Here is a 23233-nt window from a genome sequence, read left to right on the forward strand (position 1 = left end):
TGCAATAATTGAAGGCCATACAATGACCATGTCTTCAAAAACTGCCAAATTGTCCCTTCCAGTTGTGTAATGCAGGGGACCTACTCTGGTAACGCAGGGGGACCTACTCTCTACTTTCATCTCGTTAAATATTGATGGGACTCTGCTTTCAGCGGCATGTTCAGTGTGTGTGTGTGTGTGTGTGTGTGTGTGTGTGTGTGTGTGTGTGTGTGTGTGTGTGTGTGTGTGTGTGTGTGTCAGGACCGTCTAGTACCTTGAGACTTCTGCATCAGGTTCCAGTGATGTGAATACCCTCCTGCTCATGTTGTTTGAATCCATGTTGCACTTGGCATGCATTTACTAAAGGTTGACATAATAATTATTTTTTTATTTTTTGTTGCACACTCCTGGAATTGAGGTTCCATTGCATAATTACTGGGTTGACAGCTATTCAGAAGATACAAAATGAAGACAAATTTTTTTTCAATACTCCTTTAAGAACAATCGATTCGAGATATAAAGTGATAACTTTTACTAGCCTAAATTCACTCAACACAAGGCTTGTGTTGAATGGCTTCTTTACACTGCATAAAATGAAGTTTTAAACACATGCTGACATCAGCAGAAGTAGGTGGCATAGTAATGTTGGCTTTTGCTGCTGTAGAATATGGTAAGTGGACAACCCATATGAAAATTGTCACATTTTTTTCTTCTTCTTTCTTTTTTTTGCTGTTTTTTTCTTTCAGAACATTAAGGAGGATAAAACAGCATCAACCAGTCTGAATGTTGGCAAGTACGTGTCTGAGGAATACAAGGACTGTTCTCGGTAAGCGTTCAGCTGTTGAAACATATGTAGTATGGTATGTAGATTTGTTTTCAATTGTCAGTGTTCCAACATATTGATTATAACTGATGCGCAAAAGGAACGAGGGCACAGTGCTCTCACGACTGAAAAAAATTTATTTCGCTGCAGGCACCAGCACCTAAATAGAAAATAATACTGCACATTGCAAAAAAAAAAGGAAAGCAGCAAAATAAAATATACTGCTACGGTTGTAGACATCTTGTATAGTCATCAACACAACACAAGGCGGTATAGAAACAACTGAATACCAATGCAGTTATTCTTTCATCCCTTTTGCGCATCAGCTATACTGAATCCATTCTGACTTGCAGTGTTTCAACATATGCAGTGTGTAGATTGTTTTCACTTACCATGCAGGGCATTCAAGGACTTGAATGCTGTGGTTGAAAAGGTGAACCGCGAAGTGATTAACGTCCTTGAGCACAGTGAAAGTGAGATTTCTGGTTTTCGTGGTGCTTCACCAGCCACTTCCCATGAAAGAGTTCTGGGCATGCTCACAGGGCAGCCTAGCGTGGAGTGGTGAGTACTTTGCTTTTGCTAGTAAGACTGTTAGGGGGCTTGGACAATGTGTTCATCAGTGGGTCCAGGAGCCACTGTTTGCTTGAGGCTTTTTGTACCTTGAACTGAATGAACTGAACATCAGCTTGTGCCTTGCTCTGAAACTTAAGTTGTATTATTTAATCTTCTTATTGGAATAATAATGGTTCGACAGCCCGCCTATTCAAGATGGGGGAGGGAGAGAGAGAATCACGTATGGCAGTCAGTGCTGGTGTTGTGTGCGAAAGTCCACAGTGAGCATTGTTTCAAGGTAAAATCAGACATTTAATATCAGGAGTGAGGAAATGCTATGAAATTGTTGCAGAGTGATGCACTCCTACTGTAGATAGTGAATTTTTGAGCTTGCATCAGCATTGCAGGTTGAAGCTGTCAATGCTGTCGGTCACAAGATCTGACCCCAAATAATGTGTGCGGTTTTTCATGGGCAGGTCTTGGCAGCACGAAGTGGGGCAAGCTAAACCAGCCAACATCAATTACCCATTTGCTCAGAACTAATAATGTGTTGTAGCAGGCCAGTTGATTCTGTGACATGATGGAACACTGCGCTGTGAAACAATACTTTCACCACGGACATAAAGAACTAAGACATTGTATACATGTGTGTCTAATGTCGTAGTTCTTTATGTCCATGTCGAAAGTATTGCTTCGCAGTGCAGTGTTCCATCACATTCAGGACTCCAGGACAACTGGACATGCTCGTTTCTGGCTCATTCTCACAAGAAATCAACATTGCCTGTTAAAGAGCACACATGAATGGGACAAGAAAGGAAGACAGAGACATCATTGTGTCTGTCTCTCTTTCTTTTCTCATTTGTGTTATGTTTTCATTCTAATTGACTATGTATCGATAAGCCCAACAGCCTATGTGACCATGATTGTCATGGATTGCTGCCCACCCCTACTTTAATTAATGTATTTATTAAAAATACCTTACAGGGCCTGAACTATGGGTATTGGGTAAGAGGAACTTCAAACATTTATGTGGTATGGACACCACACAATTATACAATTGCACCCTACGATAACACTCACTGCAGTAGCTTTGTGACTATGGCGTTGCGCTGCTGAGCTTGAGGTCGCAGTTTCATTCGCGGGTTTGGTCGTGGATGCGGTGGCCGCATTCTGATGGGGGCAGAATGCAAAAACACTGTGAATTTTACTGCACATTCGGTGCATGGTAAAGAACCCAAGGTGGTCAAAATAATCTGGAGTCCTGCACTACAGCATGCCTCATAATCACGGCGTGCCTAATAATAAGATCGTGGTTTTGGCACTTAAAACCTCAGAATTAAGCTTTTTAACCCAACGATGACAAGTGACGGCAAAAACGCTGGTAGGGACTGGCTAGCAAAAGACATCAAAGATTATTTAAGGCTGTACTGATTAATTTGTAGAAAGTTGTCTTACTCATTGCTGTAAGTAAATATTCTCAGTATAACTTTTATTTTGCCATAGTCCATGCCTCTGTCTCTCTGCCCAGCCATTATGGCAGTGAAGTCCAACAATGTGTTAGCACAGTACTACCTCAGGCACCCTCGCCAGACATGCACTAGCAATTTCGCAACAAAAGTTTAAAGGGTCCTTCATGAGGAACCATTCGAAATTTTGGTTATACAAGATGATGATTATTTATTGGCATCCCCTTTGAAACGGGGTGGTGACAAATAGTCACCTAGCCCGCTTGAGTTAATCAGGCATGCTATACATGCTTTTCATTCTAGCATTTTTGTGTACATCTCCTTAATCTCTTCAAAACTTCTCTATCTACCTTTTATCGCTATGTATGCCTGTAACAGATCTGATCGCATCAATCTCTTCCCTGCTTTTTTTTTTCCACCAATACATATGGGGGTCCGCGAAACCTACGCCCGCAAAAGAAAAAAAAAAAACACATTTCTTTTTTTCTAAGATATATATATATATATTTTTTTTTGAGGCCAGTTTAGCCTTGACTCATTCCCAGTTTCGGGACCTGCTCCCAGAACTGTGGCAGCAAGATCGCCTCGGTTTGTCTCGGTCACCGCCTTTCCCCCTTCCCCACACCTTCCCGAACTCACCCGGCTGACCTAGTCTGCATAGCGCAAGCTACGTGTTCCGTCCGAGACACGTCTGACCCGCCTAGCCTACATGTAGCCATGTCCAAGTTACGTGGCTACAATTGCATGCTACATAGGGAGGCTTTGGCCTCAAGAGAGTTGAGTCCAGAGCTTGCGAGTGTCATGCAACATGTCGTGAAAGTTGTGAACAGCGTGAAGGCAAGACCTAAGGCCAGTCGCCTCTTGAAGGTGCTGTGCGAGGAGATGGGTGCGGAGCACCAACACCTGCTGCTGCACACCGAGGTGCGATGGTTGTTACAGGGAAAAGGGCTTGCAAGGGTGTTTGAGCTTAGAGAGGAGCCAAATGTTTCCCTTGCAGAAGATAGGGTGCTGGGAGATCCTTTTCAGGACTCTTCTTTTTTAACCAAGCTTGCTTACCTGTGTGACCTGTTCGAGCACCTGAACCGCCTTAACAGTTGCATGCAGGGGATGAGCACAAATGTTGTTTATTCTGGAAACAAGGAGAGGATTTTGCAAAAAGCTTCAGAGTTTGTTCAGCCAGGTGAGCCGAGGCGACTATTTTCCTTTTGTGCTGCTCAGTGATCTTGCAAGCTCTGGGGCAGTATTTGGGAGTGACAGAGCCACAATCATGGCTCACCTGAGCTCCTTAAGGTGCCACATTAAGAACTATTTCCCAGAATCTGCCCCAGACACATGGCTTGTGGCCGCTTTTGAAGCTGGCATAGTTTGCTTTGCACATGAACATGTTGAAGCTGAAAATGAGTTGATGGAGCTTCAGATAAACGGCTGTAAAGGCAAAGTTTATACTACTGCAAGTCTTAGGCATTCTGGTTGTGGACTGCTCCATCACTTCCACCGGTCCACAAGGGGTCCCTGACACATCCATGGCTGAGAACCACTGCTGTAAACGACACTTGCTTATCTCGACTGCTGACCGGTCGATGCTTCCGTCCACTTTAAGTCGAAGTGCTTCTGGAAGGTGTACGTTACCTAAGAGTCCCTTTGCATTCCATTAGAATGTGCTGTGGAAATTGTAAGGCACCATCTAGGGCACGTTTTACTACAAGAATTTTTCAGATGATTCATTATTAGAGGAGAAAGGTAAAATTGAAATGTTGCATTACCATGCTGCCAGAAGGCAAGCTTCACTGTCAACATCGACATTCTCCCTTGTTGCCTCGACTAGCATCCACGGCATTCCTTCCCTGCCTTCTCCCATACCGTAGTGAAGGTATAATGTCACATTTGCCTCATGAGCCTTGCCTCTTTTTCTTTGCTTTCTTTGCTGTCCCATGCACTTCCAGTGGCTGTATGGCATGTTCTGTATTGGATGATTTACCGAAATCACGTGCCATAATCGGTGATGTTGCAGGCAGTGTGTCTTATGCAGAGGCATATGTATGTGTAGCCTTTACTCTCAGGCTGGAAGTGGGGCTCCCTCGAGAGCATGGGTGTACATGCGTTTGATTGAAATATCAGCTGTTTTCGCTCCGTGCAGCCCTTGGATACTTGGCAGACACGATTGTCACTGCATAATCTATGCATTGTGCTTGTTTGTTTGCAGTGCCCAGACCTGGTGAGGGTCCCTTTATGAAGCACTGGCATGAACTCACATATGATAATTTTGACTATTCAGCTTTTTTTGGGGGGTGCCCTAAATGAAGGTCCTAGACCTCTAAACCCTACAAAAATTACTGGCAAGGCTCAGAGCTCCCTAAATAATTTATTTAATATGTTTTCTACAGCCAGTTCTGGTTCCATTTCCAAGGAAATTGGAGAGTTGCAAGAGAGTGAATGAGAAAAACATTTAATTGGATTCCGGCCCTCTGTTTGGGGCTACTGGGTGTTGGAGTGAGAGATGAGTGAATATGGAGGTTGGGATACGACGCTGATGGCTTTGCCTCTTGATTAGGGTTGATTCGCTTTCTCTGGTATGGTGAGTTCGAAGGTCCATGGTAAGCCCTGTTAACATGGCCATGTTGGCAATGCGGGGTCAGTCAGCCATTCCTCAAATGTGTGGGGTCTTTTATGTTTTAAAGATGAATTGAAGTACATGTTGATTACCTGAGCAATCCTAGAGTGTGTGGGGTGTATTGGGGTATCCCTCGTGCCATGTGCATTTGGGGGAACCATATTTTCTGGCTATGTAATGAAGTATGTTTTGTGTGGGTAGACAATGTGTTTGGGCTTGGTGCATATGGCAGCAGCCTGTAGAGCTGGGACAGTGATTTATTGGCCATGCCAGTCCTGTTGTTTTAGGCATCACATGTTTGAGGCTATTTTAGTTCTGTAGGAGTGAGTGGGCCTTTTCACTGGAGAGGAGGTCTCACAATGTTTGTACGGCGTACCTTTTCATTTCTTTTGATGTTATAATGATTAGGTACCCTTGCAGATTGATACCTTGTTGTGATTATTTGTTGTATATCGATGTAGTGGGTATCCTGAACGGAGTAGGGCAGGCTTCCTATGAAAAAAGCTCACAAAGTTGGGGCTGAGTAACTGCTTTCACTGTAAGCAAGTTTGAAGCTGAGGAATGGCTGAAGTGTGCTTATTCTTTTTTTGAGACAATGTCTTTCTTAGTGAATTAGCCCCACTTTTTCATATCAGGTATGCATGTTTCTAGCCTCTTTGGTGTGGACCGATCCAGGAGATAGTGCAGTCTAAAGCCGTTATCTGAAGCCGTTTGTCTAAAGCCACGGGTATCTGCAGTAAAAAAAATGGTGGCTGATCCCAATGATAGTGCAATAAAATTTAAATAGTCCTATGCTTCTCCTACTCCCCTCACGTGAGGGTTGACACGATAGAGTGCCATGCACAGTGGCTACCAGGGGCGTAGCCAGAAATTTTGTTCGGGAGGGGGGGGGGGGGGTTGCAGCGCGGCTTCCTCCTTGTAGAATTTGTCGAGGGATCAAATACACGAATAATAACTGCATTGGCAATGCCATTGTATATTAGATGCTGCAAACGAATTCTTGAACGCTACGCACGGTCAAGTAAAATATGTATTTTCTCATAAAAGAATATATTCGTGTGTCCCAAAAATTGTGGCAGAAATAACTGATACCAATGCTGCCGCGTTTTTCTTTTGTCTATTTCATAAGTAAAGAAAATAGCACACGAACTTTAGAATTATATCAGTTAGAAACCAGCAAGGCAGTGCATGCAGGTGATAATGAAAAACGTAAACGTCATGAAATTAACAAGTTGATGACAAATATTTTGATGAATCTAGGTCATTCAAGGGCCTTGTTTACATTTTTGTTCATATGCAACGGCCAGAGAAAAACGTCAATGACGCTGTCCTTCGTTGCGATAGATTGCGCAGGAGCAGCAGTTATCGGTCGTGTATTGTGAGTAATTGAACCGAAATTATAGTGGCAACAGTGAGTACAAATGAAAAGTAGGAGTTCTGCAAAATATACATTAGAAATGCGAAGATAGAATGGAATATACAAAGGCCAGATACAGCTCGCTAAAGGGCAAAAAAGTCTCGCTGGAAACAAACCTCACTGCTTGTATACACAAAACCTCGCAACAAGGTATTTAAATATACGTCTAAGTCTCCAATAAATCTACATATTTAAGCAAACGTCACGGTATACAATGCGTCAAACAAGACAAATAAACATGTTGTGCAGTCACAGATAGTAAACTTTGCGCACAGAGAGACAGATGATCTATAGGCAAGAACAAAACTATGATCGCAGAAATCGTGGTACGTACTTAGGCCATGCGGCGGTCGTGACAGCGCCATGTGGGTAGAATAATGGAGGAATAATGAAGAACTCTGTACGAAAATGTGTTATTTAACTGCCTGCACAGCGGCAACAATTATTCTGCGCCCAAAATTAAAGGAGGGTATTGCTTCGTTTCAAAAAAGAAATAAAAGCAAGTAGCTAAAAAGGAAAGAAAAGGACAAACGAAAGCCACAGATCATGCGGCAAGTTGAACTACCCAGTATCCGAGTGTGTTTTTAGCAAACGCCACGTGGGCCAGGCTTTCAATGAGCTAGGTCGGTCAAAATTGGTTATTGATGTCCTCGTAATTTTCATATTCGCATGACAATTTTGATCATGATGCTAACTGCTAGAATAAACGGCTAAAATTTCTGCAGTTTTAAAAGCTAATGAACAGTCATACGTTTTCATAATTACGAGCTTATGGACCTGAAGGAACAGAGCTTTTTACTTGCATTGATTTTTGCTGCTTCGCTATCTAAAGGACAAACTTCTCTCGGCGGGGAAGTTGAGTGAAGCGGTCAATGACTTCGGAGACGTTGATGCCGACGTCTCTGTGGGTGTGTAGAAGCGCCAGCCTAACCATGCGTTCCACAGACATTGTAGGGCACAAGTAGTTTTTTAGTAAACTCTTGTTAAAAAATATTCTCTATGCGCTGGCAGTGGTCACTGGAAGGGTGACTAGAATCGGCAGCAGTTTGTACACGTTTATATAGAACCTGCAGTCGCAATGAGAGAGAGCATCTATTCCGGTGCTAAAACCCCCCCGGCTACGCCCCTGGTGGCTACGTCCCATTCTCACCCCCCAACTTGCTCAGGAAAGCGTTATCCTTCACTGATGCCAACTAAAGGTTGAGTCTCCTAACTTTTTTTTTCTTATTTGCTTGGAGGATCATTTAGTTTGCTTTGGACTATCATGTGTGCTATTTGCAGGCCCCGGGCACAAGAGCCAGCTCGACTGGGCCTGCGAGATCTGGATCCATTCTTTGGGGGCTACTCTGGTGGGGGGATGATCATGGATCCAAGGGAGCTAACAAGGCCTCTACACCCGAACCCTGGAGCAACCATTCCAGGCCTGCCAAGGTGTCTGCCCTTGTTTAATTTTTAGCAGTGGCAAGCCGGTTTTTACAGCTGGGCACGCACTATGTCGTGGTGCACAAGCTTACATGCAGTACATGGTAAAAGAATTAGCATTGCACGGTGCTGGTTGCACCATCTGTAGTGCCTTGCAAAGTACACTTCGCATGCTCACCGTGATCACTCTGTTGGGTAAAGCAGCGGCGGCCACGCTTCACCATGCTCTTGTTGTGTGATCTGCTAAATGCCTGGGCAGTGAAAGCCTAGCGAGCATGTTTGCTAGCTAGTTGCCAGCAGTATTAATTTTAGCATATTGTCAGGAAATAAAAAGAAACTAAGCAGTCACCAAAGTGTATTCCCATACTGCCTACAATAAGAAGCCAACAAACAATGACACCAAGGACAGCATAGGGGAAATTACTTGTACTTACTAACTGAATTAAAGAAATGATAAATTAATGGAAATGAAAATGGATGAAAAAACAACTGGGCGCAGGTGGTAAACGATCCCACGTTTTCGCATTACGCATGCAGTGCTCTTACCATTATAACATGCACTCTGTATAACATGCACTCATCAGCAAAGATTCTAATACTTGATGATATCATTAATTAAAATAAGGCCCCTCGGTTCCCTTTCTTCTCGTTCATACTGCCTACAAGACCTTCACTCCTTAGTGAAATGAGGGTGGTGCGACAAACTTTGTTCTTGTTTGTCACACTACCCTCATTTCACCATGACACGCCGTTGTGGCGTAGTGGCTGTGGCGTTGCACTACTAAGCCCGAGGGCACAGGATCGAAACCTGGGCACTGCGGCCGCATTTCGATGGGGGTGAAATGCAGAAACACTTGTGTACCATGCATTGGGTGCACATTAAAGAATCACTGGTGGTCAAAATTAACCAGGAGTCCTCCACTACGGCATGCTTCATAATCAAATCGTGGTTTTGGCACGCAAAACCCCAGAATTTAATTTCTTAAGTCTAGGTACAGACTTGCCCAAATGTCAGCTTTGCTTCACTGCTACAATGCATACTGCTTCAATGCATACTGCTTCAATGCAATGCAGACATCAATGAAAAAAATAGTAACACCACTTGGACGGAGCGCCGGATGGCTATTTTCCTCCAATAATTTCACTCACCTTTTTTGTAATAGTACATCAAGTTAGTGAAAAGCTGCAATAACTTGCAAAAAACTGCATGTTCTGTCGTAAGACGTAACACCAGGAAAAACAGGCAATCAGTAATATTTTGCTGCACCTGAGTGAAAAATTCTCATCTTTAATTGATGCATAGTTAACAGTTAACATTAACAACAGTTAACATGTTGGGAGTACACAAGGGGCCATATTTTGTAGCCGAGTCTTTTGAGTCGTAGCAATGGTGTTGTAAATGTAAATTGTGTTGGCCATAGCTGTCAAAGGGGATAATTTTTTTGCATGTGCGATTGCTCTCTATGGATGAAAAATTTCGCCACAAATATGAGCCATTCTGTACCGAGAGGTGGACTGCTGTATGCGTGTTTCCAAAAGCAGCTGCCAGGCAACCTACAGTGGCATCTCTACAGGCAGTGCATAGTCAGCTCTTTGTATTAGAATATTATATTGCTTATCTGTTGTTGGCTCTCATCAGCTGCAGAAATTTCAGAGCCTTTGTTTTAGAAAATGCTGTTCTGTTGCAGAGCATCAGTTCCTCCTGGCGCCAGGTTTGACCCGTTTGGACCTTCATCTACCAATGATCCTGCAAGCTTCAGGTTTGCTGGGTAACACATTTTAATTCTCCTTTCCTAATTATTGTTCCATTTAATTGGTTGCTTTGTTTAAAGTAGTGCTGTGCAACGTGGAAGCCACTTAGAACTTGAGTTGCTCTTGATTTTTTTGCTATATTTACCTGTTTGTTAAAATAGATAATCTGTTGGTGTAGATAATTATAGTAAAAATTGTTCTTTGACAATAGTGGTGTTTAATGCTTAAAAATTTGTCCTAATTTTTTTTGCTATAATAATATGTGAATTCCTTACAGGCCTAACCCGGACCATGCGATGAGGCCCCCAGACTATGATGACATGTTTAGCTGAACTAGACAGGTCGACATTTTGCCATGGTCTTGGTCAGTGTGTGCAGTGTGTGTGCAAATACAGAGTGAAAAAAAAAAAAAAGATCAAGTGTGTTTCTTTTGTTATAAGTGCATCCACGGCATTGCGGATAGCCAACAAAACGATGAGCTTGTTTTGGATGTTGTGAACTTTTTCTTAGCAAGAAAAAAATATTTGATAAAATATTTTATCTTTAGGTGTTTTGTTTCATCATTTGCTTCGAATAAAACAGTTTTGTCTGGGAAATGATATGCTGTGGTGGTGCATTCTTTGGGCTAAGCTTGTATTTTGCTTGACACTGAATAAATGTGAAACAAAACAAAAATTATGCATATTCAATGCACATTTAGGTATTTATGTGGAGAGAAGCTTTCGTAAAGCTGTTAAAGAAATTCTATAAATTTGCCTATTTCATTCCAGCATCTTTGGCGTAAAGGAAACTAGCGCGTGCACATGTGCTCTCTCACATCCGTGCTACGCAATGTGATGGTTCTTATATTGGCTTGTATTTCTTCATTTCTTATTTATTTTAAATGTACTGCCCGCTTCTTGGCCAATCCCCTGTTGCAGGTATGTGCCATAGTATAGAGATCATCATCATTAACATGCCACGATCACCTCAAAGAGCTTGTTGGCGTTGACACTGATGCACGGCGGGCTGCTTTCTTTTTGTTCCACAGGAAGAGTTTACCATATTTTGCTGTAGCTTTTAATTTTGACAGTGAGGGGCAATTTATGCAATGTGATTTTATGTTGCATGGTTTGCCGTGGCGCCTAATCAATGTATATGCCTTTAATGATGCACTGCACCACATTAATTTTTTTGAGAACATAGCTAACTTAGTAGATTGTGACCGTAATTCGTGGGCAATTTTAACTGTGTGTGCCATCCAATTGACTGTACTGGGACAAGTCATGGTGATAGGAGTGCTGTATCTTGTAGTTGAGAAGGCTGGGCTTATTGACACAGGGACATCAAGTAGCCTCCCCTCTTGTATACACATGCACAAGCTAGTACCCACACACGCCTTGATCGCATTTTATATTTCATCGGTTCTTATATTTCTTGTAAAGCAGAGCCTGTTTCTTTTTCAGATCATTGCATTGTTGTCACGCAGTTTGGTAAATGCATTTTTTCAAATTTCAGACCAAACTGGGTGCTCTGGAGACTTAACTCTTCACTTGTGAATGATGGGGACTTTATTGCTTGTGTGCCCTTGGCACTCAAAAATTGACTGCTGATAGGCCTTTGTTCGCCTCTTGGGAGCTTTTCGAACAAGAAGTTCAGACAATTAGTTAAAATTGGATCTGTGAGGTCGTTCTATAAAAAATTTGAAGAGGGTTTACTGAAAAGTCTATAACCTCTGTGATTTAGAATGTGAGGCACCTGGCTCTTATGGGGACGAAATTTCTAATGCTAAATGTACACTCCAGGAATATGATGCAATACACTACAAAGGTGCCCATGTTCAATCGCGTAATAATCATACTTTGCATTCTGAGGAACCCACACATCAAACTTTACTTGATGAATACCACAATGCAGAAAGCAGGCTTATACCAGATATTTATTCCAAAGGGTCATTGGTCTCTAATACAAAGGAAATTATGTCCGAATTTGAGGCTTGCTACACAGCATTGTTTAGCGCCCCTTCAGATAAACAAAACGATGACCTGGCAGCACGTTTTCTGTCCTTTGTGACCCCTTTAACTGAACACCCTTTTAACTGTCATTAGTGGTTCTTTCACTCAACAAGTAGAATTAGCTATTGACCAATTACCGATGTCAATGACGCCGGGGCGTGATGCAATTTCAGGCGAGTTTTGTAATCTTTACTTTGTCCCGTATTACTTGAGATTTTCAGAGTTGGTTTTGATCTGGATACCCTCTCAACCATTTACTAGAAGCCACACAGTGTTCCTTCCAAAATACATAGACAGAGAGAAACTGATCTGTTGAAGCTTACAAACCTGTTACACTGTCCAATATTGAATATAAAATTTTTGCGAAGGTATCAAACGGACTACAATTCGCAATGTCAACTCTTATTGGTTCTCGCCAGCCTTGCGGTCTGAGAAGCCGCTCTATACAAACATACACATCGCCTGTATAGAACATTGTTCCAGTTCAGACTTAGCGAAGACGTTTGATAGGGTCTGTCATTCTTTTCCGTTTTCTCCTCTCGAACATGCTCACATTTGCTCCATTATATTTAAAGTTGTGCAGCTGTGCTATAATGATTGTTCAACTTGTTTGATTGTTAATGGTCACATATTTAAGCATGTGTCCATTGTTCCTCTGTGAAGCAAGGTTGTCCCTTGTTGCCATTACATTTTACCCTTTATTTAGAGCCACTGTGTTTAAAGTGTAATTCACTCTAGCAATAGCGTATTTGGAAGTGAGGTAAAAGTACTGGCATATTCGGATGACCTCGCTTTCTTTTGTATGGACAAAGCTAGTATCAGAACTGTGGTGTTCCAGATAGAGGAATTCGGCGCCATCTCTGGTGCACGAATCAACTGCTAAAAGTTTGGGACTAGTAAAAGCTCGTTAATTCGACCCTCGTTAATTCGGATACGTCCTTTGGTCCAGGCAGGCGTTTGCATTATTTAATGCAATGAAACTCTCGTTAATACCGACGTATTTGGCCGCATATCGGTTAATTCGGACAACTCTCGGAGCTCGGCGAGCGCGGAGCGCCGCAAATGTGCGACGCAAACGAGCCATAACGGCGTTAGTGTCCACCGAAATGAAGCGACGGAGTTCGCATCGCCATAGCCATTAGTGGAAATCGTACGGGAATGACAGCAACGCCAGAATGCTTCGTGCCTATTTGAGCCTTTAAAGCTTTTATTCTTGCGTTTGCCGGCGCGCATAGCACCGCGTTGGCCGCGTGCCCTCAAAACTGCGTAGTTGCCATCCGTGATCGCGTTGATAGCTGCCGCGGTTTCGTCCGTAGCGGTTGCGGCAAAAAGTAGTTTCGTTTTGACTCGGTACGCACGTTGGCCGCGTGCTTTCATAACCGAGTAGTCGCCATGCATGATCGTGCTGATAAAGACCGCGGTTTCGACCGCAGTTGCAGCAAACGCTAGTTTCGTTTTGACTTATGCGTGCGTCGGCCGCACCTTCAGAACCGCAAGGTCGCCGTGCATGATCGCGTTGACAATGGCCGCGGTTGCGGCAAACAATAGTTTCATTTTTACTCAGTGTAAAGCTGTCGAGGATGAAACACACCGTCGACATCGCAATGGGTGGTGACGCGGCGACATTGGCGAAAAAATAATCGGGATGTGCGCGCGCTAGTGAAAAGCGTGTCTCAGATGAAGACGCGCGCCGCGGCCGTGCTTTGGAGGAAGTCGCGAGACCCTCGCCGCTGCAAACTCTAATCAGCCACGAGATGACGAGAATTGCAGCTTCCGCATTCCGTTTGTGCAAAATAGAAACAGAATTTGCTGTTTCATACTGTAAATAAGAGCGTGTTGACGTAGTAAGCATTTGTTTGTTTTCTTGATACCCTGGATAATTAATTCGACATTCGGTTAATTCGGACATTTTTTTAGGTCCCGTGAAATCCGAATTAACGAGCCTTTACTGTATAGTCTGGCTCATGGATCTTTAAGTTAACACAGTTCGCTAGTATTGAATGTTCTTGTGAGCCACCAAAATACCTGACCGTTCCATTGGATGCATATAATTTAAGCGCACATTACTGGAGAGAATGTGTGCCAACCCTAAGGCATTATGCTCAAGCATTTGTTCCCCATAATCTCTCAATCTTTGGCAGAGCTAAAGTGTGCAATTTATTTTTGGAACAAAACTATTCTATATGCTCCAAATACTTCACTGTTCCAGGGTTTACATTCAGCGGTTTCACTAAATCTTTGCAACCTTTTTTTGGGCATCAGCTTATGAGCCAATGAGGTGCGACAATATTTTCAGACCAATTAGTGCAAGAAGACTTGGACTGGTTCACCTCTATTTTAGACAATTAGTGTCTCGTTTCTTTTTTTTTTTTTGTGACTGTTCTCACCCATTACTTAGGGCGTTCTTGCAAGTTAATCTTGTCAACATTTTACCAAATTTAGTAATTTCGATGAATTTTGCTTCACATCCATATTTGCTGGGATTCGTGCATGAAGTGTACCTCTCGGTGTGCTTTCTGGCCGTGAGGTTCTCCAATGAATGCATACTATCTCACGGAAAATTCTGTATAAAGATGTAATTGATATGCTTTTTCCACCTCCGTTGTACCGATCAATATACATTGGCTTGCCTGGACATGACGTGCTTGCACGAATATGCAAAATTTTGTTTCTCCACACTCCAAAACTTTCTTCTACAAACTGCATACTGAAACGCTACCTCTTAACCCTTTGATGCCCAAAACTTTATTTTTATAAGGAGCATCACAGGAACTCTAGCATGCATAAAGGACGGACCAAATATGCGAATTATGCTGTCAGAACAAAATTATATTTATTCATGGCTGCATAATGAGGTGTTGCTCCAGAGCAACGTTGGGCATCTGTAGTCCTACTTCACATGGAATGCCTTGAAGCAGTTGCGGCTTGGAAGGAGACATAGATCACTATTTATTATTCCACTATTATTTCACTATTATTTTATAATTATTATTTATTTTGTTATTGTTCTTATTATTATTATCTTTATTATTTTTTAAATTATTATTTCCTATTCCATTATTATTTATTCGAGTCAGTGTCATCAACCGAAAGGTCTTCTTTCCTCCATGTTCTGCGAACGTTTCCTTTCTTTTTCTTGCGCTGAGCCACCGAGTGGGCACGAGAAGTAACCGGCAAAGCTTCAACATTATCGCTTGACATTCCATCGTCATCCTCTACGCATGGCTCTTCATCGCGAAGATTGGCGGACAGGTATCAATCAATTTTTGAGCATCTCTAGGATCATAGCCGGGGTCATCCGGGTCGCTGTCGAAGTCAGCGTCGGACAAATCACCGTCCGGAAGAAAGATAAGCTCCTGAATTTCTTCATGAATCAGCCACTTTTTTTTCTTTTGACATCGCCATGTATACGTGAAAGACAAAAAGTCTGACCTGATGACGAACCCTTACTCTACTCGGTAGAATGAACACTCAAGCTATTGCTTTGCTTTACCTTCAGCGCAGCAAAAAACTGCCACAAACGATATCTCCCTACATGTGATCACGCCTCCGCATATGCCCGTTGTTGCTCCTGGGCAACACCACTTTTGGCGAGTAAAAGTTTGTTGTACAAATTGCGGCCACACCGTTTAGCCTCCTCATAAATGTCGTACAAGGCCTTATGAGCTATTCTAAGTATGACAGTTGTCATAGTAGTGTCCTATACCGCCGTAGCTGAACAAATTTACTCGCGTGTGCGGCCCTTGCGCTGGCACCTCTCAAAACAGTAAAGAAAAACGACAGCAAAGGAGCGGTGCTGCCATCTCTACGTATTTACTTCAAGCATGCGAGGCTCGCTAGTCTTGGTACATTACATACATGGCGCCAGCGGTATCGTTCAGCAGGGTGCGTTCAAGAAAAAAAATTGTTTTTAGGCTGTTGCTCCTGGGCAACAGTGGGCACCAAAGGGTTAAAGCCTGGTTAAGTAGGAAAGGCATTTTTGTATCTTCGATTAACTGTCGTCTCTGTAATATACCGGAAACTATAGAACACTGCTTTATTAACTTCAAGGAAGCAATCTTATTTTGGGACATTCTCCAAAGTACTTTTAAGAAGGATCTTAATGTAAATCATCATACCAAACGATATCTTATGCTACCTAAATGGGAAGATGTGCCTTTTGACATACTGCTACTTATGGGGTTGCACAATTTATGGAAAACTCGCATGTTGGATTGGAATGCAGAACCAATCGTGTCTTCGCAGTCGCATTTCATTCAGATGAGTTCACAATTAGACTTATATAATCAAAGAGACTTCCAATCGGACTGCTACCCATTGTTGATGAAGTCTGTCTTTCTGCTTCCCTTTTAGAGAACTGTTTACTGTAATAATTGTACTGTGTAGTGTTCAGTATTTTTGCACTTCCAATGCCTTTCTGTATGGTCGCAAAATATACCCTTAACTGCATGGTGTATCATCTATAAAACACGACAGCCTTTGGTTATAAAATCACTATACGCTTTCAGGGAAAATTGAGGTTTATTTGGGCATGTCTGTCCTTAAGGGGGGACGTGGCTTTGAAAATCAACTTCCTGATTTCTTCATGGATTTTGATGAAAATTGGCACAAATGTTTAGAATGTCTCCCTGATACTTCCATAAAAGTTTCAGAGTGATACCTTGAGATCATTTTATTGAGCAGAATTTTTCTCTCTTGAACTTTCTGGAGGGCCTGGGGAGCTTAACACAATGGCTTGTCTAATTCTTTCATAAAAAAATAAAGAATCGTGCAGTAAGGGGTTACATTTCACTTACTTTGAGTAGACAATGTTCTCCAGCATCAAATCCCTGGGTTAGTCCCTGTGCAACCATTTGAGCCTACTCAAGAAGATACTTTCACACGCATACATGAATGCAAAGGTCTAAATGAAACTTCCTCACCCATTTTCATACTAAGTGGGCTCGGAACCCACCTGTTAAAAGTGTGTTTGTTAAATGGCTCACTTGGGTGTGAATGGTGCAAACACAGAAATAAGAGTGTTGCACATGTAGCTGGGTTACCAAGAGTCCACAGGCACTTTGTATGTGCAATGTATTTCCCTTGCAGACCCATCATCAGCAGTGGCAGCTTTGCAAACAAGCACTCCTTAAAGGGACACTAAAGAAAAATATTGAGTCGAGCTAGATTTAAACATTAAGCTTCTGTAATAACGAATTTGTCACTCATAGTGAGAACATGACGAAAATGAAAAATCAGAGTGGGGCCACCTGCTGTGGCGTATGGTACCTCTCTTGTGTGACAAGTGGTGTGACTTCAGGGCACTGCCCACTAGCTGGGAGACGTAGTCGAGGCAGGAGGCCAGCGGTTCGAGGAACGCCGCTGATGCTAGAAGAGAGGGGAGTGGCTGATTCGTAGATAGCAGCAGAGGTGGAGATGTGGAGATTACATCATGGCCTCAGTTTTGGCGCAGGTTATTCAAATTGAGCGGCAGCAGTACATTCATTGGCAGTTTTCTATGCCATGAAGTCATATATTGGCGCCCAGAAAAGGATGGTAGACTTCCAGACAGATAAGTTGTCGAATTCACTCAATTTAATATTTTCCTTTAGTGCCCCTTTAAGCAGTCAACTGCTAATAGTAAGAGGATGTCAAGTAGAGTGCTACCTTTTCTGAAGTGTACTCCGAAATGCGGTAGACCCTAGAACACTGCACCCCACTGATAACCAGCACCTCACTTCAAGAAGGAAGTTGTAGCTGTGGCACCTGTGGCAAGTCACATGGACAAAATATTTATGGTGACTCGTTAAAGTGTGCAATTAAAAGCTTCTGTATTTAGTGGCAACACTGACAGTGTGGAGTGCATGGCAAACAATATTTGTATGAAAAGAGAGAGAGAGAAGTCGCAAGGAAAGGGCAGGGAGGTTATTCAGGCTGAGCCCAGTAGGCTACCCTGCACTGGGGAAGGGGGAAAAGGGATTGAAAGAGGAGAAAGAGAGAAGTTCACACCCTCCACCTTTACACAGTCGAGCCTTCATCGCCGAGTTTCGTCACAGGCGGTCATGTAGGCCAGTGCACCTAAAAAAGCGCAGCAGCGTCTTTGTAGCGCTGTACGTAGCAGATGCACGAGGCCACAGGCCCAAGATCTTCTCCTCCGTAAAAGGCCTGTCGTCTAAGTGCCCCAAAGCCGTCCGAAGGGCACTCCTCTCATCTTCGTATCTGGGGCAGTCACATAAGAGATGTCTGGCGGTTTCCTCAACACCACATGTGCTGCAGTTGGCACTGTCCGCCATTCCAATTAGGAATGAACAGGAGTTCGTAAAAGAAACCCCTATTTGCAGGCGGCACAGTAATGTGTCTTCTCGTCGGTTAAAACCCGGTAAAAGTTGTAATTGCATTTATGGGTCCATGGCATATAGGCGCCGGTTGGTAAACTCTAGTGTATTCCATTTTCTTAGAGTTATAATATGGGCAAGACTGCTGAGGTGCCATGCTGCATCCATTCTTGACAATGGTATTGAGCATCTTTCACATTCTTCATGTGCCTCACGGGCAGCTTTGTATGAAGGGGGAAAAAAAGAAAGGGAAGGAGGAGATTTGTAGTTCAGGGAAAAAATGGAGTGTTATGACCTTTGAGATGTGGCTATACCAGAAATTTTATCTGATCACGGAAAGAAATAATACCATCAAATAACTGTCTGCAACAGTTACACTAGAATTCACCTTTCATTGTTACTGGCTGCTCCCAAGTACAGAACATTGAAGCGCCTCTGCTCGCTTTCAAAGCTGTGTGTTGTGGCCTAGGACCTTAGACTGCTCTTATACAGATGGTCATATAATATGGCCATGCATGTGAAGTCAGCAAAGGCTGAATGTTGACAATCAGGCAATTGCGAATGTAATGAACATGGCACCTCAGATGGTTCAACAACTAGGCCTTTGTTTAAAAAAATATGTATGGGTACTCGTGGATATGTGGAGGCTATAAAAAGAGAGAGAGAAAGGGGGAAGTAATATTAAAGCTACTTTGGCTAAATCTGATCTTCCGAATGATCAAATGACGTCTTATGTTTACTGCACTTGAAACCTGAATAAAAATCAGTTTTGACATTCCAATTTTTGAGTAACAAGCATTTATAAGATTGCAATCTCATTGTGTCATCCCACAGTAAAGGTAATAGTTGCATTTTTCATGTCACATAAAACTTCAAAACTTTTGTAAGCATACCAATATACAAGTATAGTAATATACAAGCATTTCATGTCTCAGTGTTCTGGCACTGTCTTGCAATGTACGCACCCATTCTATTGTTTATTAAAAAATGCATCGAAAGGATTAATGAATGACAGGCACTGCACAATGTGTGCACAAGCTGAAAAAAAAAAAAAAAATCTTTTATGTCGACAATTCTTTGTCAGGAGAGATTGTCTTAATATATCAACAGCACATTTCACCCTAATACATTGCCATGAGAGAAATGAAGAACTGGGACCACATTTTACATGTCAAATCCCTGAAATGTCTCGCTTGATACACTGCAGTTGAGCTGTGCGCTGTGTGTATTGCAAATACAAGGACACACTGCACCCAAGACACCTTGATGCTTGCTTAGGCTGAGAGAAAATGATGCTTTAGTGGCTTCCCTGCTGTGAAAATTTTTTATAACTGATGAGTACAACCTTTTCACTAAACTGAAAACTTCTTCCAGGCATCAAAAACACTGTGCTGGTTATTCCATAAGGATCTACTTAGGTCCTAGCACATATTAAATATTACTTCAACAAATTAGTTACCAGCAAATCAAATATGTATCCAAACATTGGTGACGCAGCAATACAATAGAAGTCTTCCTAAGATGGCTCATTTGGCTTGGAAACTATTCAGCTTCTAGTATTCAGGTAACTATTCAGGTAACTAGTATTAAAGCGAAGCTTTCTTTGCCTATCATCACATGGTTTTGCCCGAGTCAGTCTGGTTGGGTTCTCACCAAGTAGATTCCTCTTCACTCTCATAAAAAAAGAAAAAAAAAATCACCACCCCTTCCACTCCGTGAAGATGGTCGAACAGCGAAGTTGTGTTAGTTACACCGAGTGTTACATGTGCATGTGTTGCAATAACGTAAACACAAGTAAACAGATCTACAACAGGAACTTATATTGAAATGTTGCGAGGTGAGAAGAAGCAGCGACTTATGACGCTACTCGACGAGTGTCCAGTTCTCTGGTCGAAACCTGCCGAGCTGCCGCCAGAGGCATCAGCTGCAGAGGACACGGCCCACATTCAGCGCAAATGCGGGGAAAGGCGGATGGCATCGGCCGCAGCTCTGCGCGTTGCCTCATTGGTGCTGCTACATATTTGCGGTTCTCTTTTCATTATCTGAAAGAGCATGCCGCACAGAAACACCTTCTCTTATACCCATCGCCCCAGCCCTCTCATTGGTCGCCTCCTCCCCCAGTGCGCCGCTCCTCCTCTGCTGGTCACGTGACCTGCCCTCCCTCCCCCAATGTGGCTCTCATCCTCTCCTGGTCACGTGACCTGTGTAACAAGCCGGCGGACGGCAAAGGGTCGACTAAGAACAGCTCCACTGTTAAAAGGGAAAAAAGCATGTACGACAACGAGATTTGAGCCTCGGCCCCCCAGCACACCAGCCTGACACTCTAACCATTAGGCCACAATCGCACTTTATTTTTTTCTTTATAGCATGAAAATTGACACATATACCTCACTTGTGCCAACATCAATTAGCTCCTCGAGATGATAGCCGCATACCCACAACGGGGGATCAGACAAAGAGCCACCAATGCATTTAAAACAAATAAGAAATGAAGAAATACAAGCAAATATAACATTTGTCACATTGCGTAGCACGGGCGCACAAGAACACATGCGTACACCAGTTTTCTATATGCTAAAGACACTGGAATGAAATATGTAAATTTATAGCATTTCATTAACCACTTCACATAGATTCGAACATATGCATTAGATCTGCATAATTTTTCATTGGTTTAGAAGCATTCTGTAGGAAAGAAAACTGAGAAACATTTATGGTGAATATATTTTTTCTTCTCTCATTACCAGGTCTCCACAGGGCAAGGCAGGTGGCCAGGTCATATGGGGTCCTGGACTAAGGATGACACCCACAAAGAAGGCTACCAAACAACTCCATCTGCTCTTAATAAAGTTCAATCTTCTTCGTTCATTACTATTTATGACTAACTTAAGAAATCATGCTAAAGTAATGAAAATAGCATCACCACAGTAGATATTTCAATATGAATACAGTGATACCAAATTTGTCATTGTCACTCAACAGCATAGAAAAAAGCCTCGTAAGGCTGAGTGCGGTGTGTGAAAACATCAAACCGAGAAAAACACGACTTTTTTGGACCTGCTCCCGCATCATAGTGTCCAGGCTTTTGCTGGGGATTTGTGTGATTCCATCACTGCACCGCTCCAATGGGGCTTCGTCAGTAAGCCACCTAAACACAGTCTCCAGTACCTCACAGACGAATTCAAGCAGCCTGTTCTTGTATGGTGGAGGCTCCTCGTTCTTGGCCCAACCCTGTTGTACTTGCACCACGCACGACTCTGGGCCTTTGGGGCAGAGGTCATGCCTGGGTGCCACGTCCATTGACATGTGCTTTAGTGTGGCCTGCACAACTTTCTGCATGCCTGGCACACTGTTTCTGTGGCTCCTCAAGGCATAGCCACAGTAGGAAGTGATCTTAATTTTCTCTTGTGTTAGTATTCCTTTACCACCAAGTGACTCACCTTGAGCTTTTTCTTTTTTTTTTTGTCCAGAAGAGTGTCCAAGGCAGCTCCCATAAGCTGGATTACATGGTTTATACAGTCTTTTTGCTACCTTGATGCAGCCATAGACTACATCTCCTGTCCGGGCATGGAAAGTTAAGGCTATCATCATCTGAAAGCATGGTCGTGTAGTGCAGCTTACGCTTCTCTAGTGACCGCTGGAACAAGCTTAGGGCTGCTTCCAATTCCATCTGGCCAGCCTTACAGTCAATGTTTTTCTACCACAGTGGAGCATGCTGGACGAACCAGGCAGCATGTCCTTGCTCATTTTCTTTTGGTACAGTGGTGCAACCCGAGGCAAAAGTTAGACAGCACATTGTCTATCACAAGACCAACGTACATTTCGACAATGCATCCAATAGAGCTGTGCAAACTATTTCTGCGAGTGAGCCAGCGGCCGTTGTAAATGACATCAATGTTTCCTGGTGCGTTTCCGAACTTTGCATTAAACTCTGATGCGAGCAACGTTAGCGGCTTCGCACTTGATAACAGTCGCACTTCAAGCATCATCTTCATGTGGCCTTGATAAGTCTTGTGCTGCAGGCCACAATGAAAAATGTTCATTGTGGTGAAAAAGTTGAACAGAGCCATTGCCCTTTTGCCAAAGCTGTGAATTGCCTTTATTACGCACAAGTTCACCTTGAACGGCATTATCTTGATACCAGTATCACCGGCTACCCTCAGAGACAAGAAACGTTCTTCATGCAAGTTGCAACTGCTACAAGAGAGCATGAGCTTTGAACACGACCCATACTCTCCACTTTCTGCCTTTAACAGTCATACTTTTTGTGCTACACTTGGGGCAAAGCACAAGCCCAAAAGACGTGTTTAACACGGTTAAGTCCACCATGACAAATTCTGTTTCATTTTCTTTGCCTTTGCTCACCAGTTCAACGTCCAGCAGCTTGAACTTCTGCTTCATTGAGCACTGTGATAACAGACACTCCTTAAAGTTCGCTGCATTTCTCACACATTTGTCAGACTCATCCATTGAATAGTATGCTGTATCAATGTGGTCCTGAATGCCGCTGGATGCCGCTGGAAGTGCTGGCTGATTATCCGATGATGCCAGAGATGCTGCAGATAAGCCCAGTAGAATGCACCACTTTGGATGCAACAGGCGGTCTTGGCAGTGCGTCATTGTTAGAATGCACCGCTTCAGATGTAACAGGCGGTCCTGGCAGTGCGTCGTAGTCCACATTCTTCAGCTCGGCATTTACATGGACGCCTGAATTTTTTCCACACGGTTGACACATCTTCTTTAGGCAAGTCTCTACAGACACGCAAAGCAGCAGCCACAGCGGCAAAAAAAAAAAAAAAAAAAAAGAGGTTGCCTTGGTGATGCGCCAACCAATGGGAGGCACAACATGGGAGACTTGCCTTGCACGCCCACTTTCCTTGGAAAGGGTTGCATAAGCACACTA

General features: G+C 43.0%; 1 protein-coding gene across 3 annotated transcripts in view; it reads left to right on the forward strand.

The window, feature by feature from the left end:
- Positions 1-22561, forward strand: part of LOC119436410 (proteasome inhibitor PI31 subunit) — a 41711-nt gene extending 19150 nt beyond the window's left edge. The window contains exons 3-7 of one of the 3 annotated variants that reach the window (XM_049657634.1): positions 726-805; positions 1202-1363; positions 8130-8279; positions 9959-10039; positions 21078-22558. In XM_049657634.1, the coding sequence (XP_049513591.1) occupies positions 726-805; positions 1202-1363; positions 8130-8279; positions 9959-10039; positions 21078-21261 (657 nt within the window). In that variant the 3' untranslated portion in view covers positions 21262-22558. Of the gene's footprint in view, positions 1-725; positions 806-1201; positions 1364-8129; positions 8280-9958; positions 10040-10299; positions 10622-21077 lie in introns of those variants that run through there. The other 2 variants (XM_037703251.2, XM_049657637.1) reach the window with 2 other exon arrangements.
- The last annotated feature ends 672 nt before the right edge of the window (positions 22562-23233 follow it).

The sequence above is a fragment of the Dermacentor silvarum genome, chromosome 1 (assembly GCF_013339745.2).
Source record: "Dermacentor silvarum isolate Dsil-2018 chromosome 1, BIME_Dsil_1.4, whole genome shotgun sequence".
In the NCBI taxonomy this organism is placed as follows: domain Eukaryota; kingdom Metazoa; phylum Arthropoda; class Arachnida; order Ixodida; family Ixodidae; genus Dermacentor; species Dermacentor silvarum.